The sequence below is a fragment of the Anoplophora glabripennis genome, unplaced genomic scaffold (assembly GCF_000390285.2).
Source record: "Anoplophora glabripennis isolate ALB-LARVAE unplaced genomic scaffold, Agla_2.0 scaffold870, whole genome shotgun sequence".
In the NCBI taxonomy this organism is placed as follows: domain Eukaryota; kingdom Metazoa; phylum Arthropoda; class Insecta; order Coleoptera; family Cerambycidae; genus Anoplophora; species Anoplophora glabripennis.
Window position 1 is genome coordinate 72,683 of NW_019416944.1, and position 21,585 is coordinate 94,267.

The 21,585-nt window shown below is 34.2% G+C and overlaps 1 protein-coding gene across 1 annotated transcript; it reads left to right on the forward strand.

Annotated features, from left to right (window-relative positions):
- The first annotated feature begins 14,304 nt into the window (after positions 1-14,304).
- Positions 14,305-16,510, forward strand: LOC108912430. Its single transcript, XM_018717653.2, has 3 exons — positions 14,305-14,667; positions 14,892-15,311; positions 16,261-16,510. Exons 1-3 carry the CDS (start codon positions 14,651-14,653, stop codon positions 16,508-16,510), a joined length of 687 nt encoding a protein of 228 aa, XP_018573169.2. The 5' UTR covers positions 14,305-14,650.
- The last annotated feature ends 5,075 nt before the right edge of the window (positions 16,511-21,585 follow it).

The following is a 21,585-nucleotide window of genomic DNA, read 5'->3' on the forward strand; positions in this document are numbered from 1 at the left end:
CATAGAATTAGCCCGTATTGTTCTGTCTATATTCGTCGAGCTTCTGGTTCCAAAGACAAGAATAATTTTTGAATCACTCCAAAAACCGCAGCGCGTTTTGATCATTCCACTTAAGCTACGTTTACACTTGGCAAATTTACTGGTGGAAAGTACTTTACATTACATAACTTTATATAAGTTTATTTGTTAAGTAGTTAAAAAGAAAATGGCTCCAAGTGCCGTAGTGGGTGCTGCTGTTAAAGTTGTTGGAAATGAAATTGCCAATAATTTAATAGTTACGCTACAACGTAAAAAAAAACGAGTTTGGATTAGAGATTGGATAAGACGCAGAAGTACTTTGGGTGGATCAGAACGACTCTTAAAGGAGATATCAATTAAAGATCCCGATTCTTATAGGAATTTTATGAGGTTATCTCACCAAAAGTTTCAAAAACTGTTAAAACTAATTGAACCTAAACTTACAAAGTCGGAAACGTGGATGAGAAGTCCTATTTCTCCCCAAAGTAACATTACGAGATCTTGCCACTGGTGATAGTTTTGCTTCCTTGCAGTATTTACGCAAGCTACCGAAATGTACTTTGTGGTCATTTTGGCAACATATGAAGCCCTTGCAAACATATAACGGTAAGAAAAAACAAATATACAGGGTGTCCGGAAATGATGAGCAAAAAATTCAGGGGATAATTCTAGACCGAAAATAAATGCTACCTCTTTCTATAATATTTTTTCCAAAACTGATTATTAACGGAGTTACAGGGTGTTAAAGTTAAATTTTATTTGCAGTTTTTTGCATACCGGCCCACACGTTGACGGAAAACTTATTCGCTCTATTGATAAATTAGGATTCTCATCATCAGACCAAAAATGCTCATTGTGGAGGTTTATTAAGCCATCATGGCCAAATCCAGCTTCGTCCGTGAAAAGGATATTACGAACAAAATTTTGGTCACCATTATGAAGTATTCTAATGTATTGCAGAAATTCACACGAGCAGCAGGATCTACGGCAGACAAGGCTTGCACCTTTTGGTAGTGGTACGAATGAAGGTTTTGTTCGCGTATTGGTTCTCTTTGGAATGCCCTCCTGAAGAGCAATTTTTCTTATACTTACATTGGGATTATTCTCTATCGAATTCAAAATACGAGCTTCTGCTTCTGCTGTTCTAGTATTCCGTTGTCGACCTACATCAAAAATTCTAGTTTTGAACGATCAAAATTTTCCCAGTCTTCGATGAATAGTACTGAACATTCGCGATTGGGGTAGATTTCTATTTGGAAATGCTTCGCGATACAAACATCGTGCTGCAAGAGCATTACCAGCAGCTAAACCGTAATAATAATGCATGTCCTGCAACTCCACGTTATAGTATTGTTGTTCATTTCTATTATTATTTTTATGATAACAATTACTACAAAAGAACTTGTATAAAATTACTATCTGTCAAAACTAATTCTCCACAAACTTGTTTCTAAGGCAACTAAGCGCTTGTTTCCAAAGCATGCTATGTTTAATGTAGAAAATAAATAAAAATGATTTCGTATTCATCACATGCAAGCAATGTTATTTTAGCGTTTTTCTCGAAAAGGGTTAGATTTATCGAAACAAATAAAGTATTCCTTTTTTATGTCAAAAGGTTAGGAGAACAAAAATATTCGGTCAAATTTCACAAAAAGTGTAGCATAAAAATGTTGGAACCATTCAAATCAAAATAAAGGCTCGTATGTGGCGCCCTCTACAAAATGCGAAAAAACGGTGGGCAAATTTATAATTCTCATCCCGAAAAACCCTCATATACGAAATTTCGTCAAAATATTATGTGTGGCAAAAGGTATTGCAAAAAACTGCAAATAAAATTTAACTTTAACACCCTGTAACTCCGTTAATAATCGATTTTAAAAAAAAAGTTATAGAAAGAGGTAGCATTTATTTTCGGTCTAGAATTATCCCCTAAATTATTTGCTCATCATTTCCGGACACCCTGTATATGTATTGTTGTTAAGTCAATGAAGTACAGGCCAAAATTTTTGCATATCGTATATTTTTCTTTTGTTTTGATTCCAATATGGTCTCGTATGTTTAGACATTATGCGATATGAAACAATTTTGGTCATGAGTGTATATATTCTCAATGTCAGTTTTATTTGGAAAATCAAAATACATTTTAATTCTTTAATATTACTTCAATTTAAATATAATCATCATCAGACTCGTCAAATTACTGATGCATTTGTTGCTGAAATGGTTGTTGTCCAATGCTGAATAATGAGAATTAGATGTGGAAGATCTGCTGTCACACTTGTAACTTGCTCGGCTACTTAAATGGGGCATGGTACAGAGAGTATTTAGTTAAACGCCGTTGGTTCTTTTTTTATTTTAATAATGGATTTTATTTCCTACCTTGAAACTCGGTACAAACTCCAAAAGACATGAAAACAACTACTATGTACTAATGGTACTTCACTGACATAACCTGCGATGCGAACCGCTCCACGGTCCCACACAGTCTCTCTCAACTATCCGTACACCGCACACTTCCCCACCTTCACCTCCTCTTCTTCTTCTAACACTCACTACTTTAACCACCTTAACCTATTAGACATATAAATATTAACATACAGAACCAATTATCACTCCAATCATTGTTGCAGCATTTGTTGCTGAAATGCTTGTTGTCCAATGTCTGAATAATGAGAATTAGATGTGAAAGATCTGCTGTCACACTGTTGATGCATTTGTTGCTGAAATGGTTGTTTTCCAATGTCTGAATAATAAGGATTAGATGTGGAAGATCTGCTGTTGCATTTCTGCTGCATTTGTTACAGAAATGAAAGGTGGGCAAATCTTTCACGATTAATAATATCCTGAATTAGTCTTTGCAAAATAATAAAACTTCATAGGGGAAGAGTTGGGCTGAAATATGTTTTGCAAAGACATCGTACTGATCATCGGGCTTATTCTCATTTTTGTTGACAATTTCTTTTAGGGACTCTATTTCTTTATCAACGCCAAAACCTGATATAATTCTAAAACTATTATTACGTTTTTGAGCTTGGGATATGCTTGATGGTTCACTACGTTTAAAAGAGTGGGGTGTAGATGGTGATTCTGGCAGGATAGTTTCTTCGGCGTCAGTTTCGGCAGTTTCTGGGTGTGTTCTGAAAAAATGCGCTTGTAAATAAAAATATATAGTGTGACCGGAAATTCATGTTTTCTTATAAAGTCTTTTTTTTTAATGGAAATTTTGAAAACTTGTAGGACTGGCACCACCATTTTAAAACCAAAACGTACTGGTTTACCTTTCATAAACATCTCTGCAGAGTGCTGACCAAAATAAGGAACCATCTGCTCGTCTATTGAATGGTTATGAGTGAATATTCTAAGCTGCAAATATCGCTCGTTCATTAGTAAAAACAGCACGCAACTTTGCCACCTTTATCTTTATAAGTCAGTGTTGTCGGAGACATGTAAATTTCTTTTGATTTACCAGCTCCAAACCCTTATCCAAGTCTTTTGACCAATACATGTCGCAAGCGGGAAGTGTATGATGTCCAGTCAATATTAGGATTCCAATAAACTTCTGTAATTGAGCTGCAGAAAACGTAAAATCGTGCCTGTCTTTCCAAAAGATCTTATAAGATTTCTTTTAACTTTCTTTTCTTTAATTTGCAATCTTCAGCCTTTATGTTTTGTAAGAACTAACACTTTTTAAACCTTTAATGATACTGATATTGATTATTTTATTGAAAACGATGTCATCAAAAAATAATGAAAATACTTGCAATGGAGTTTTTCCTCCAACATTTAATTGTCTTTCTTCCTTTTTGGGGAATTCATTTCCTATAGGAAATGAAGAATAATTCGATTTCGTTTTTGACCAAGTGGGTTCATAATGTATTGGTTTTTGCCATTGTTGGGAGCTTACTTTCCACTTTTTACCCTTACTAGTAGATGGTTCGGAGACTATGTTGGGGTCAATATCATCTCGAGGTCTTATGTGGACCTCAAATATTCCAGTAATATCAATGGCACTTCCTTTCTCTAGAATAAGATTATCATCTATGTCTTCTTCATCTGTGAGATTGTCAACTGGAGGAGGTATATAAACTGCGTCTATTTCTTCGACCCGTTCTACATCTGAATCTTCCTCCAATAATGCTTCTAACTCTTGTAATAAAAGAGCCCGTTTCAATTCATATTCGGATAATCTAGAAAAGAAATACACTTTCAAGACCCTGATATTTTACAACATATGCATACTCGGTATAATAGATAAATACATTATATTACCCTTTAGACTTGTTCATTCAATTTTCAAAATAGTAATGAAATAGGATCGTACACTTTCCTAACACTGTAAAAACATCCACAGGGCACAAAGTACTTGTTAGAATGAAAAACGTATTATATTTAGCCAACTACCACGATGTGTTTGTTTACATAAAAAATTAGTAAACGTGAACTATATTTATTTCATGAATCTTGCCAAAGTTTCGTAAACGAAACATTTACTAAAAAGGGCCATTTAATTTTATTATAAACAGTGTTCTGGCCAGAAAATATTTTACAATTTATAATGCTTAAGAACATATAATACATTTAGATTCCTGAAATTTGCTTTATTTATTTTATTATTAAAACACGTTGACCGCCAGACGTGGAGTTGAATGGGGTCACAAGTGCTTCATGACCGCCGGCGACCAAGATATCAAATCATTGTGACGCCATATGTATCGCGGGCGGTCAAAGTGTCGTGGGATGTATCGCGGATTTTTTTTTGGTGAAAAAAACAATCTTGGAAATAAAGATATGTTTATTTGGATTCAAAAAAGACTGCCCTTACATTTACATCAAATAACTATATTTTACTCCTGGAATGTTTATCAAAACATTCAACACAAACAAAAGGTTTGTGATGACAACCAGCGCAAAAAGTGTTAACTTTCTTTGTTCTTTGAGCGGCTTCTTTACTTCCAAATTGAGACGATAATTTATCATAACATTCGGTACATCGTTTTCTTATTTTCCTGTTCCTTTTGCACCTTTCAGATGATTGTTCCAAAAAATGATGAGTCTTTTTTATTCTCTTTGGCAAAGAATTTTTTGGGATATTTTCTTCATTATCGGTTAGATTTTCATTATCCTGTTCACTAAATAGTAAATGATCAACTATATTGGAGTTTTCTTTATTGGCTGTTTTAAATAATATAAATGCATTAACTATTGTCGTACCGAACAATAATTCAGTAGCTACTTTATGATACCATCTAATGGACTTCCGCATTGGTGAGGAATAACTGGAAAGCTGGTCGGACAGATCAATTCCAGCTTTACCAGCGTTATAGTCTATAATAAACTTGGGCTTTTTTATATCTTCTTGTTTCCTATTCTTTTTACCAGTATTTACAATTTCCAACGTATGATGTGTTGAAAGGACTAATACGTCCCTTTTGTCTCGCCATTTAGCCACCACAATGTCATCTTTGTGTTCCTGGCCAATGACTTCTCCTCTTGATAGTTTTGCAGTGACAATATCTTTTGGTAAATATTTTCTGCTTTTCCTTAATGTACCAATACTGTGTGTTTTACATTCCAATAGTTGATTCGCTAGAGGAATATTCGTGTAGAAATTATCAGTTATTAAAATTCTTCCTGAATCTAGATAATCTTCACATAGTTTCAGAACAACATGTGTTGATAAATTATTTTCACCTTTGTCCATTTTGCCTTCGTATACCATCAATGAATGAGTATAGCCATTAGTGGTACACATTTTGAATAACTTAATACCATATTTGTGCTTTTTTAACGGTAAATATTGCTTAAATTTTAATCTGCCCCGAAAAGGAACCATACTTTCATCTACCGCAATTTTTTTGCCTGGATTCATGCATTGTTTGTATTTATTTAGCAGCAAGTCTACTAAATTTCTAATTTTAAAAATTCTATCGCTACCGTCTGCCAACGCATTATTCGAAAAATGCCAAAAACGTAGTAAAAGTTCAAATCTATTTCTAGACATACAGTTGGGTGCAATCTCATTTTTGTACTTCCTATCTTTACTCCAGTAGCATTCTATAGATGGATACTTGACTAAACCCATCCAAAGAAGTACCGTAAAATGGGGTGACTTGATAACATTTTTGACATACTTGTATAAATTTCGAGGTTAGTATGCAATATTAAAATAAACTAAAAATAGTCACCAACTCTTTAGACACTAGGGTAGGCAATTAGATATTGATACCCTTTCTATTGACCATTGTTTCCGAAAAAAAAAATATTAAGTGTCATATTTCAAGTCACCCCAATTTGGGGTGACTCGAAAAATAGCTGTTATAGCGCCTCTAATTCAACTCCGACCGCATATGGGATGAGATGAAATAAAGAAAATTAAAAAAAAAAATCTCCAGAAATTGTAAATTTTCGAAAAAAACAATGGATTTTATATAAAAATATGCTTTATTTAGAAGTATACAAACATTCTTAAAATCCACATTCTAAACAAGAACAAAAAATTAACAACAAACTTTGTAATTATAAAATAATCAAAAGAACATTTAGTTTTGGTAGGTAGGTAATGAAAATAAGGTAACAAATAGCTAGTACAAGTGGATATATAAATTATTGCAACTGGAGTCCTGCAAACTGTAAAACTCCTCTTCTTAAAACTACTGGTGACTTAAGTTTTCTTATAATTTCAGTTTTTTCTACCAGTGATTCTTCTTTTACAGCAGGAAAAATATAAGCTTCCCTTATTTTTAAGTGGGACCTTAGATACGAACACACAAATATATCGTTTTCTATTGCGACAATTTTTGCTACAAATTGTTTGGAAGTGTTCTTTTCGGACTTCAGTTCGACTATAACGAAGTCGTCGATTTTATATTGCTCAGTCTTTTCATTTTTGTTAAATTGTTCAGTCTTTTCAGTTTCTTGGCCAGGTTTAATCATGTCACTTTCTTTGTTTTGTTCATTTATTTCATTTTCTTCGCATTGTTTATTTGTTTTCTTTCCATCAGATTTTTCAACCTTTTTATTTTGATCTTTGATATTTTCAATTTCTTTATCAGAAGTTATTAGGTCAGTGTCTGTCAACTCTTTTTCATTTTCACTATAATTTTCAAAAGGGAACATTTCATCCTCTGATCCACTGTCGCTTAATCTAAATGACCACGGACGAGCTTTCTTTACAAGAGCATCCCAATCCTCCTCTTCTTCTGTCTCAGATTCTGAAGAAACGCGCTTCTTTTTTCTTGGTTTTCGCTTCTTGGATTTTGAGGGACCTGGCTTATTGTTGATCCCATTATCTACATCATCAGGCTTCTGTGGAGTGATATCATCTATCGCGATGCTTTTCCCAGGTTGAACATCAAGTTTCTTTCTTCTTCCTTTTGGCGTATTATCGATCTTTCTATATCTAGCTTCCTGAAACATCTCTTTTAGTGCAGCTGTAGCACAGCTCTCTGCTTCAATTTCTAAAGGTGCTTCTTTATTTGGAAGTTTGTTCAAAATTTTATCTCTAGAAAGAGGAAAAATCCCATTGGCTTCAAATCCAGCACGTATGTTGGCAGCATTTTAAACTTCTATACTTTTGAAGGCCTGATTTAGAAGCCGTGGAAAGACATTTTTGCGAACAACACCTTTGTTGCTTCGTTTCCAGATCCGCAAAATTTTGCGCCAAGCGTTTTTAATAGGCCGAAAGACACATACCTAACCCAAAAAATTGTTTCATTTCAGATTTTGATGTTGCCTTCCACATACATAATCGACTATATCGACTATGACGTTTTCGTTGAAGAACTTGTTCTGCATTTCTGTTAGTTTCCTGGACAATTATACTAAGAATCTCATCATCAAGGAATTGTAGATAACAATCTATAGGTGTGCAGTTTTGTGGTAGCTTTACCAAAATTGGAGGCACTTCAGAATAAGTAAAAGCTTTTTGATTTTCACTGTATATTAGAGCTGATGATGTACACCAGCTCTAATATTTTTTTGTGAACAGCTGAAGGGGCTTACGGCAGCTCATTGGGCGGAGTGCAGTTGGGTCGTAGTCCGCTTTTGTTTTTTTCTGGTGTTACGATATCTCGACTCTTGCCAAATCGGTCTTTAGTTTCGGGGAGAAACAAGAAATATGTGTATTAAAGATGTTAATTTGGACGCCAACCTACTGATTAGAGTATTAATTATTTCTCCTTTCCCCCCGACACCCCAGCAAGTATGGGATGGGAACAAAATATGGGTACAAAAACAATTTATAAACAAATTATAAAAAAAACAGAACACTACGGTGTCTCAAATTTTTATTCACTCTCACCCGGAGTTCGTGATGGCTGTGACGATGGTGGAGGTGTCTACAGTCCTCTCGGGTTATGCAGTCTGTCTCACACTTGACTTGTTGCCATGATCACATGATCACCTAAGTTGCGTTCTAGTTGCTATGGTTTTGAAACAAGATGTTAGAGGTTCTCAACTTGGCAATTTGCCTCGGCTTATGGCATTTACAGCGGTTAATTAGCACTAGCCTTGATTGAAATTACTACTACCATCTTTAATTATCACTAGCTGATTATTACTAGCTATTTAAACTAGCTGTCTGAACTAGTTGTTTAAACTACTTTGGTTGTTAGTAGCTTTGATACTAGCTGGATGGCTTCTAAAACGCAACGTGGGAGAAAAAAACCTAATTAGTTCTAAAATAGATGTTTGGGGAAACGTGCTTACTCACTACTAAAATCTATTTACAAACTATGTACATATCTATGAACATCTGAATTTATCTATTTAATTATTGGTATAATTACCGTTTCACGATGTAGGATGATGTAGATTCAACGTGATTTTACACAAAATGGCTACTTTAGCTCGAAATCACTAGAAACTGCTTACTTTTCACCAGCCAGAGTCAGAATGGAAAATGGCCAAGCAGGGCCTTGCCTCTAGTTTTTAAGAACTGGAGTTTCAAAAAAATATACCCTTCTGATTGGCTCTCACTCTGTACTAAACTGGTTAAAACTTTATACAATTAAAAATCCCTTTTTTGTATAAACATAATTGTTCTTTAATATCCTATCTATTTGTTCAGTGTTCATAGGTTCATTTCCCAAATATCTCATTTAGACTATGTTCCATGACTCCTGTGTTTTATGCAACAAGTGTGATGTCAAACATTTTAAGGTTAATTTTACAATTAGGTACATACATTGTTGTTGGTTACAATGTTGGAAATAAATGCTTTTATACCAATATGCCTTAACAAACTACGTGTTTACAATATACAGGTGGTGTATCTAAGCTAAAATATTTACAGAGTATGCTTCTCAAGGTTGTTATTTAGACAATAAACGTAAGTACGGTGAATTCATATGATTACAACTAGTTCCTAAAGACCTACACTTTCAGAACTGTACATAACATAGTAAAGTACATGTACTGGGTGTTCATATGGCTGCTACATTAAATTACACCTGTGGAAATGTGTCTGGAATTTTGTGACATAATATAAGATGTTACATCACCAGTGACTGAAAACCACTGTTCATTGTTACAGATGGTAATATCTAAAAATAAAAAATATCATAAAACGTTTCAATATTAGTGCACTTAAATTCTTACCTGCTAAATTCTGTTCCGTTTCATCCACCAATTCACCACTTTCAGTATCTACTTCATCTTCGGAAGATTGATCTTCGTCATCGGTTGGTATAAATTCATCTTCACTTGATTCAATGTCACTAATAGTTACTTCGTTGTCTGATCCAGACAATGTAAAAGTTTCACAAATATTTTCTAACTCTTTCTGAGTCAATGGTCGATTTGCATCACGTTTACTGGCACCGGCTTGCATTATGACAGATAAATACGCATCAAAAGCAATACACACTCGGCCACAGACTGCAAGGTACTAACGATGGGCAAAAAAAAACATAATTCCAGTAAATGCGTAGATATCAACTTTTGGCCGCGGGCGGGTCGTGCGGCGTCTAGGTAATACAATAATCATCGGGACGCCGCATGTACCGCCGGCGGTCTTTACATAAAAATATTAAATATGGCACATATCTAGTGAAATAAATATGTCCTGCAAATATTAAAATGAAATATTATTTATTATAGTTGAAAATTACTAGTGCGATTCCAGGAAGAACTGTTAAAAACTATATGGCGTCAGGGTATAACAGTATAATGTCCGCCGGCGGTAAATGCGGCGGTCAACGTGTTAATAATATATGACCTAACTACTACTGTTTGTGCAGAATTATATACTAAAACACCTATAAGACGGCCTGATATACAAATTATCATGTTAATCACGGGAAAAGAATGAAAGAAAATTATTGGAAAATGTTTCGTTAACAAAGTTTTGGCCATTAAAGGGGTTAAACCACCTTCTGTGCTTGTTTCTAAATTTTGTTTATTCAATATTATTGCAGGATTGAAACATGTTGGTACATGGACATGGACAACTTATTCTACAAACTCCTATAACTTGATTTTTTATTAGATACTGCATTCGAATGTACAAAGTTGTACTTTGTACCAGAGTATTTGAGGAATATTTGCAGACTGTTGATGATACTTACCTTCCTTAAAGATTTATTTGTTGGAATAAAAGCATGTTCTAACGGAATATTCTCTGAAAAACAAAGACTTTACTTTACAAAAATTATGGGTACCCTAAGAGTTATATCGGTTATATTCTTCTATATGTAAAATATTGCCTTCCACAGCAATTTCATTTAACGGGATAATTTCTAAAAATTATTTGTATATTTTAGCTTGGAAAAATTCCTGATTTGAATGTTGAAGCGATTTTAATGAACAGGCGTTAAATTGAAATGGTTAAGCAAGTCAAAAATATACTTTGTACGAATGCTCATCGTGGTGAACTAAACAGAGTAAATTCCTATTATTCATGGTCTATAACTTTTTTTGGCGAAATTTTTTCGGGAATAAAACTAAAGCACTGTACTATACTAATACATACTATATATTTGTTATGAATAGAGTTGTTTCTTGAAATATAACAAACAGAAAAACATTTTAGCTCTAGAAAACCGTTGTATTTAAAAATGTAACTTTATTCTATCAAATAAAAAGATCAAAGTTGCTAAGTGTTTATTTGGAAGACTTATATTTAGAGATGTAACAGTTTTCACGAAAAATTGAAAACAATAAGTTTCTTAGATTTCGACTATCTTTGTTATTAAATGTATATAATATTTAGGTACTTAACACATTAGAATGTAATAACACAAAATGGCACTGTCTTGTGAAAATCTAATCTAAAAGTGTTATAAAACTTAATGTTACACTTTTCCCGAACACAAACAAAACTCTTTTCACAAGATCGGAGTCAATATATCTTTTCTCGATAAATCGCGAGTCTACTTGCCAAACAGTGAATAGTTACATCTGCCAGCTGGTGGTTACTAGGCATAAACTTACATGTAACTTTCATTTAAAAGTATATGTGATTTATAGATGTTTGGAGCAACTTATACCAAAACTTAATTTTTTGAGATGTAACTCTCTTCTTCCGGACGAACGATATACAGGGTGATTTTTAAGTTGGGTAAATCCTTCTACCGCCAAGGTAAAGCTAAGAAAAATAAATATTTTTTTACTTTACCACTTTTTCGAAATATCAATACTAATGAAAGTACAGGGGGTTAAAGTTTTGTTTAAAAATTTTAATAAATGATTTTTTTTCTACGAAACCGCTTGTGATATGTTAATAAAATTTTACAAGCGTTGATAACTCCAAAAGTCGCATATTATTCGATAAGCAGAATATTTCTAAATCTATCAGTGGCGCACGTACCAACAGATAATTCAATATTTTTTAAGAAAAAATGGTACGCTACTGTTTTTTCGAAACATGAAAATAATTTTTGACTTCTCTGTTCAGTTCTGAAGAAGAAAGCTCTCTTGACTTTTTTTCACACGACTCATAGTTTTCAAAAAAAAAAATAGTTTTATTCCACATTCAAAATCAAATGTAACTTTAATTCAAAATTACTTAAGTAGGTATGTTACGAAAATTTTACTAAACTTAATCTAACTGATATGCTCAAAATGAGCTCCATTTACTTCGACGCATAGTTTAGCTCGACGTAACCACTGTTCAGTCACCGCGTGAAGTAAAGAAACTTGTTTCCCTCTAATCGTAATAGCAACCTCCTCTATGCGTCCAATCAATTCTTCCACTGTTTCCACAGGAATTTGGTACACTAAAGATTTCATGTAGCCCCACAAAAAAAGTCACATGGAGTCAGATCTGGAGATCTCGGAGGCCACTCCACTGGACCACCTCGACCAATCCATTTATTTCGAAAAATATTGTCCAAGAACAATCGTTCCTCCCTACTGAAGTGGGGGGGTGTCCCGTCTTGCAGAAGCCACATCTTTTGCCTAACGTTCAATGGCAGTTCCTCCAAGAGAACTGGCAGATCATTTTGCAAGAAGTTTAAATAATTTTCGCCCGTTAAACGATCTGGTAAAATATGTGGCCAATGAGCATTCCATTCACAAGTCCTGCCCATACATTGACGGAAAATCGATGTTGAAAATTGGTTCTTCTAACAGCATGTGGATTTTCAATACATCAAAGGTGCGTATTTCGGAAGTTATTTATACCATCACGAGTGAATTGTGCTTCGTCCATAGCTAAAATGATTTTAGTAAAATGTTCATCATCTGCATGCTTTTGAAACAGCCATTCACAGAATTGAACTCTGCGTGGATGATCGGTAGGTTGTAGCGCCTGTACACGTTGAACGTGAAAAGGGTATAACTGATTTTCGCGTAATGTTCTTCATACCATAAATAATCGATAATATTTGCTTTAATTGCAATTTTCTTCCAACGTCAATGGGATAAGAGAGCGACGATAGAATATCTTTCCTTCGTATATATTGGATATAACTGGAAAAAAAAAATAAACCGTTAATGTTTTACGTAATCAAAATATTTCCAGCTGTTTGTTTGCAACGTGATTTAAATTTTAAAAAATACCTTTTAAAATCTTCCTGTAGATCCGTAACCACCTCTTGATTGAATAGTGTCTTTTAACACTTGCATGCACTTTCTTTCTGGAATACTTAAAATTACAATCTGACAAAATCTTTCCCGTTCCTCCAGAGCGAGTGTTAATCTACCAGTGGGATAACAGTAGTTAACAATTTTTCTGAATATCCAACATCAATTATTCTAGTTTGTTGTTGAATTCTATTGTGCCAGGAGGATCTTGTAAACAACATTCCACAGTATCCCAGTGGAATAAGACACATCTCATTAAGTTGAATTTTTTGCGGGATGCCTTTTTTTAATTCATACTTATGTGCAGATGTTAAATCTATTCCCGCATTTTTATCTACTATTTTTAGTGTTGTATTCATACCCGTTAATACAACACATGTGTCTTTCATATAATGAACAAAACCCTTTATTGTATTTATCATTTCAACTGGTCTTTTTACATCAATTTCCAATGTTGGTATATTAAATTCCTTTGCGAAATAATGAAATACTAAATTTTGTACATTAATGTATTCAATGTTCAACAAGTCAATGCCGTTACATCTTAGTTTCATTTTTTCCAAAACGGCATTCGTATCACTAGCTAGTAATATTACAGCTCGCCAGGACTGAGGAAATATTTCAAGTTTCTTCATCAATTTAAAATAACTTTTTGCATCTTCTATTGTTTTTTCACCTTTTATTATTAAAAACCCCAAAGAATATATTATATTTGTAAAAGGCAATCTGTCATGGACGTATTCTTCTTATAGTCGAGAAGACACAAAAACTTGATAAATTAAATCAGTTGTTGGATCCTCATTTTTTTTAACAATAAAGGCTCACCTGTACTATGTTCATGGCAAGTCCCCCGCAAGGATTGGTACACCTTCCGATTTTAACTTTAATAATGATGAAGTCTTAAAGAGGCAGCAGGTACCGTCGATAAAATATTTCATTTTTTCTTTTTTTACACTACTTTTCACAGTAATTAATGGTATGAAAAACGTTTTAAATTAGCAACCTTTTATACAAAAATATTTGCATGATATAATTTGACCTGTGACCTACTAAACACGCATTTATGTTTATCGTACAATGTAACGTAATATTTGCTTACTAAGTAGTTGTTTACACATGTATAACCATAAAATATTCCAATATGCAACGTGATCTACTTATTGCACGCGCATTTATTCTTTCTATGTAACCTAATCTTTGCTTGCTTAACAGGTTGTTTAAAAGACGCATGTATTAAAATATTCCAATCTATTTGCATGATATAATTTGACCTGTAACCTATTTAACTGCATTTATGTTTTTCGTTAACCATAAAATATTCCAATATGTAACGTAATCTACTTATTGCACGCGCATTTATTCTCTCAATGTAACGTAATCTTTTCTTGGTCAGCAGTTGTTTAAAAGATGCATGTATTAAAATATTCCAATGTGCAACGTGACCTGTTACTTTGTTGCGATATACGTATCTAATTTTTCTAAAATTTTGTTTAAATACTGGATGTAATTCAGCTCAAAATCAAACAGTTCATCGTATCTGAAGACTGCTAAGTTACAGCAACAACCATGTCGACAATTCCTTCTACAATCGTCGTTTGCACTGGTCGTAATGCAACAATTATTTCAGTAAGTATATTTTATCTGTCTGAATTTTTCTGTACTGCTTCTGCTATTGTAATATTTTTTACCATAAATGTGTTTAATTTGTAGATATGTTACTTGTTTGAAATTCGTATATTTTGTTGTTCACTTTTTTAGATATGGTGTAATATTTTTTACCATAAATGTGTTTAATTTATAGATATGATATTTGTTTGAAATTCATATATTTTGTTGTTCACTCTTTTTAGATATGGTGTAAGGAATATGGGAATAAAGGAGGATAAAATATTTATCGAATTAAGTTATACTCCAAACGCACAACGTTTAAAACATAAATTTGGACAACTATCTGTGCGATATATGAGGGTAAAAATTAACAATTCGGGAGATTTTAAAATTTTGGAGTCTGTGCTAAAGCGTTGCAAGTACAACTTACTCGATGAAGATGTTGATGGTCTTCGAAAAATAGAATCGGCTCCATCGAAAAGAAAATTGATTAAACCATCACCACCACCACCAGAAGCAGCAACAGCGCCATCAGCAGCAACACACCGAAACTATTCATCCTTCAGTTTTGAGGAAGCTGAAGAAATTAATTTAATAGGGGACGAGGAAAATAATGTTGATGTTAGTATTAGTAGTAGTAAAAGACAAAGAAAGAATGTACAGTAAGTAAAATAAAATACATATAAAATTTATATTGTTTTTATTGTATTCCCTCTAATATACATATACCAATAGTAAATGAAAAATACATTTTCGAGTGTACAATTTAAATCATTAAAACAATGTCTTTGACAATGAAAAGATTTAAATATTGATTTCATTTCGTAAAATAATTTCCAAAAGAAACTTTCTTCCATATTTCTTGTGTGGTCCAGGGATATGCAATTAAGTGGATTTTATTTTTATAGACAATACCCGCGCCATCTACTGATCAGTGATAGCTGAAATATTCTTTAGCACCAATATCTACCGCAGTGTTCTCTTGTTGTTAAATACTATGAGTAGTCTAGAGGTAATGTGCTCGCTTTGCAATCCAAAGGTTCTGGGTTCGAATCTCAGACACAGCAAGACTTTTTTAATTTAAATAAAATTCGCAACCAACTTTAAATTTACCGCCAATTGCAGGTCATCGACCTCCCTTATCGTACCCCACCTCTCTATTGCGCAAGTGTTTATATCTAGAAATTTTGAATTTACCGCTAATTTTATTACCACGTCTGATTGGTTGGGAGGGGCGTGGTCTAAAAGTAGAGTGGTGGGCGCGGCACACCTGTAATTAACACCTGTCGGTGGCATCCTTTGATCTTTACCGACAAATTTTCCCACGGTCCCAGAAATTTTCCCAGTCTCAAGTGGCGCCCTACCTACTCACCATCAGTATATTTACGTTTCCAGACGACTATATACAAAATATATTTACAACTTAAACTAACAATTAACTCCATCATTTTCTACCCGTTCGACCATTTAACCTTTTCAAGGTTTTTCCCTTTCACTCTTTTTCCTCATTCGCTCAATATTGTTTATATCTAACTCCAACGACCTGATGTCAGTGTCAACTACCCGCAACTGCTCGAACAACATCGCCCTATGTTATCGTCTCTCCTCCAGTGTTCGCCGAAACGATGTCTTGATCAGCTGCTTGCGAACACTGGATTTCATCGTCGCTGTTGTTGTCGCTATGGGTGGTGACACCGTTGGAGATGTATCCATTTGGACCGCCTGGGTTACAGGTCCTGTCTGGGGTGTAGGCTCCGCTTGGGGCGCTAATGGTGTCACCTCCTCCACCAATGGGGCCGCATGTTGTTCAGGTGGCGCCAGCCAAGGAATGACAATAAAGGGAAAGAACAAAAACCGTTAAATTAAGGGCAGTAAAGTAGGGCGCACACGTATAATAAGCGCATGTAAGGTTTACCAGCAATATTAGCGTCGCTTGAGCTCAGGCGCAACCGCTGTAGACATGATTCACCTAAGAGATGTTACCAAAAAAATAGATTCGTACCTTAATTATTAACGGGAACAAATATGTTGTAATATTAATTATTCTCCATCTTAACAACCAACTCGCAAGCGGGTAACGACTCTTATTATCGTATAAAAAAAATAGTTGCACATAACCACTTTAAACTTTTAGAGATATATAAAATGATTTTAATAATATTAAATACTTAACACTATAAAAAAAAATCTATTATAATCTGGGGAAAAATTAGTTTCCTCAGAGCATTGATTATCTAACTAGTTTAAATATTCTTAAAGATAAAGATAATAAAAATTAAAAAACTTGAGAAAATTTCTTCCCAACTAATTCGGTTTGATTCCGATGTCCTTAGGAACCGCAAATGATACCAAACCACAACTCTATCCGAGCTCCCAGTTTTCTTAAAGTATACCACAAGAACCCTGTATTTTACAGGAAAAAAAATACTGACTTAACGGTCTTTGGGATTAGGACAGAAAAAAAAACTAAATGTTTATCTAAAATAGTGTAAGACTTACCGATAATTACTAAATTACGACAGATAATAATTAATAAATTTTATATTTACAACCAAAAAAACCACGAATCCGTTTTTGGATACTTAATAGAATAGAAAAAGTTATATACGCCTTATTGAGTAAATAATGTACTTAATATTCATTAACTGGACAAACAAAACAACAAAAGGAGTATATGAAAAGCCTAATAAAGCAAAGATAGCAGTAGGTTTTGTTCCTTTTATTTTTTTGTTATGCAGGGTGTGGTGTCTTTAGTGCAGAAAAAATAAAATGCAGATTCCTAGGAATATATGCAATAAAAAAGCCTTATATAAGAAATTAATACGTTTTGATCCACGTTTTGTCAAGAAAATTGAACATCAAATTTGTAGAGAAGAAATAAATCTTAGTACGGTCCTGGTCAAAAAATGTCATGCCATTCGATTAACATCAGCGCACGCTTGCCGAACCGAACTTAACAGAGCGCAAATCAGCCAAATTAAAATGTATGAAATGCACACAAGAGATAAAATGTTTTAATGCAATAATGAATAATTTTGGCCAGTTTAATACAATCCTCTCGTTTTAATTAAAAGGAAAAATAAACATAAAATTCAATTAGTTATTTCACTGTAACTGATAATGTGCAATCCCAGACAAGAGGTTTGTAGAAACAAAGTACATGGTGTTACAGAAAAGACTACTATTATTTTAACAAGTGATAGGTTGGCTCACGACAAACAAAAAAGATGCAAACTTACCGCTATTATAACTATCACCATGTCAGCACGTTCGATAGTAGTAAACGTATTATTGTTGTCCTCGTTATCCATTGCCAATTTAGTTAAAACAATAACTTAAAAAATAAAAAATAAGAAACGTCTTTAATAAACACTTAACGTCTAAACAGCAGAAGCGCAATCTTTTTGACACAGCAGCAATTCGCCCGCAACCCGCAAGATACTAGCTGACACTCCACAGGTGCCGTGCGGAGTGCGGACTAGGTCAATGTTTTTTGCGCGATGTTAAACAGGACCGGCATTAACATTTTGTCACTTCTTGTAATTTTTTGGAAAATATTTTTGATACTCAAATCTCATAATCGCCTTATGGTAGCATATATTATTTTATTTCATTTATTGTCAAGAGTCTAGGTTTTTAATTTTCTGCATTAAAGACGCTACACCCTGTATAGGTTATTATAATAATACATTTATTCTCAACGGATTAATACCCAATTACAGAGAAAAAAATATGTAAGACAAAGTGTATAACAAAAAAAGTAGTTCACAATATAAGACAAAAAAAGGAAAAAAGAAAAACAACAATTAAGCAGGATAACCCATCAATAACTATAGCGTGGACTTAAACTTAGCAATAATATAACTTATACCATGAAAATTGATGTCGCACTGATCGGCTATACCATTGAATAATTGACACATAGTATAAATCGGTGATTTAACTAATATATTAGTTCTAGGGGTTTTACAATAAAAAGTAGGCATATATCTTGACTGGGCTCTTGGCACTGAAAATGAAAATTGTTGCAAAAGATAGTCACAATCAATTGAGTTATTAAACAGTTTACACAAAAAAGTTAACGCAGCGCAGTTTCTTCTGTCTGACAATGCAGGAAGACTGAAAGACTCGAGTAGAGTTAGTTGATCAAATCCTCTGGGGGGATAAAACCCATTACATTTAAAATACATAAATTTTAGACATTTACGCTGTACGGATTCTATATGGTGGATAGAATTTTGATATATAGGAGACCAAATGATTGATGCATAATCCATTTTACTTCTAATAAATGTTACATATAAAATTCTAAGTGAATTTATTTCGGAGAACTCGCCCCAATTCCTAATAAAATATCCTAATAATCTGCAGGCAGAAGAGACAGTTTCCAGGACATGATTGTTGAAGGAGAGTCCCTTATCGAATATTACTCCCAAATCTTTATATGTATCACATCTCTCCAGTACAACTCCATTCAGTGAATAATCAAATATTATAGGATATGATTTCCTATGGAACGAAACAACCTTACACTTAGTTAAGTTTAGTTCAAGCCTGTTGTTAAGACACCAGCTGTGAACTTCATCTAGCGAGGCCTGTAGGACCTTGCAATCAATAACTGAATTAATTTGTAAATAAATTTTCAAATCATCAGCAAAAAGCAAATGTTGCACAGATATTTTAGTTGAAATATCATTCACAAAGAGAAGGAACAGTAAAGGACCCAAATTCGACCCCTGAGGAACACCTGATGTCGACACATACATCTCAGAACGTACACCACCATATTCCACATACTGACGACGATTTAGTAAATATGATTCGATTAGGTTGGATAACGAACTTGAAAACCCTGTCGCTCTGAGTTTAGACAGCAGACATAGATGATCAATTCTGTCAAACGCTTTTCTTATGTCAGTATATATAACATCTACCTGGCCTGCAGCATCTAAAGTTTCCGAGATATATTGCGTGACACAGCATAAATTCGTTATAGTCGATCTGTTCAACATAAATCCATGCTGAAAAGATGAGATTGTGGACCTCACCGAACTATAGATGGTATCATATACAATAATTTCAAATAATTTGCCGAAATTACATAGTATGGCTATTGGCCTGTAGTTATCAATGAGAGTGCGATATCCACCTTTATGTATAGGACAGATCTTGGCTGTTTTCCATAAATCAGGATATATTTCACTTGACAGAATTAAATTAAACAAATGTAGGAGAGGTGTCAAAAACGCGTGAATACAATCTTTTACAATGAAGCTTGGAATTTTATCCACCCCAGCGGTCATCTTGTTTTTGAGTTTTTTAGAGGCCATAATAATATCCTTCTCGGATATAGCATTATGCCTGGGAATAAGAATAAAACTTACCCTCGATACAAGGGGTTCTGCTAATAATCACCTCTGTGATTACCACAATTTATCTGTGTTTATGAAAATGGCCTGTCTTCGAGGACGTGCTTGTCGAGGTGTGTATACCAATCCTTCAATGGGTAAGAACAACCTTGGATCTCAGCACCGAAAATACACCAAACAATCGATTTCACAGATCCCAAGTATTCATTTTGTCGTGGGATAATCTAATCCTCAATGAGATGAGTTGGAAAAATCAAATTTATATCCACACAACGCACACACCTTCGTTTTGCCCATGCAGAAAACAATTTTCGCCGACAGACAGCCTGGTACCACTACCAAAAATCTCGAGTCCGTGATTGGTTCGACACTAGCCAATCAGGTTACAGATAAGTTAATTATTTTCACTATACAGTATTTCTATGTACCTGTAGTAACATATAATGGAAAATCTATTCGAAAAATATTGTTATATTCATTTATGTAAACATTGGTGTATTTAATTTAAAATAAGTGTTGAAATCTGTATTTGATTTAAAGTAGAAATTAACTGTTACAAAGTCTTCCATCGATGAGGTGAAGATTTTATCCACGATAACGCTACACTAGAATCGGACTACGCATAGATCTTTTGAATAGACAAACGAGTACTATACAACTAGGAGACAAAATCAAGGAGATCTGACAACAACATAGCCACACACTCAAGTCGTGGAATTTAGCATTTTATTTATCACACACAAACCCAATTGAAGCTTTATCCTCGGATGGCACATCTTGTCGAATATATACAACTGCTGCATATCCGATATTGGACGAATCACAGAACCCGTGTAATTCTGACGACAAATCTTTATCCATGATGACTCGTCTAGGGATGGAAAACGACGACAAACAATCCACCTGAGCCTTGTACGCAGTCCAACGTGAAACTAATTCGGGGGAGGACACTCATCCCTTCATTCCAAAAACACTGTATGATATGCTTAGCAAATAATGTTAAAGGGGCCAAGAAACCAAGTGGATTGTAGATCCTCGCTACTTCAGAGAGAACATTCCGTTTGGTACAAGTTCGAAAAGTAGGTTCTACATTGAATGTTAAAGAATCACTATCAGGACACCATTGAAGACCTAACAATTTTAAGATACTTGAGTTATCCGAATCAAATGAATAGGGTTGTTGGTGAGAAGTGGGAACAGACATCTGAAGTGCTGGGTGATTGCTAGCCCATTCTAAACCCGCCAAGCCAAGAAGAGATATCAACTGGGATTGTAGCTCACAAGCATCATCCAAAGAATCAGCACCACTCACGATATCATCAACATATATATCAGATCGAAGCACCTTTGCAGCCAAAGGATACTTACGACCTTCGTCCTCAGCCGATTGTAACAGACATAGCTTATTGATAGCTAACAGATAGCTAAATATGGACTAGAGGGCACACCGACAATTTGTATTAAACAGTATTCTTCAACAGTTTTTTACATAACTCCAAATGTGTCAATTTTTTCGCAGAAACCGTAATATCTCGTAAACGTCTAGGTTTAACTATAAGAAATTTAC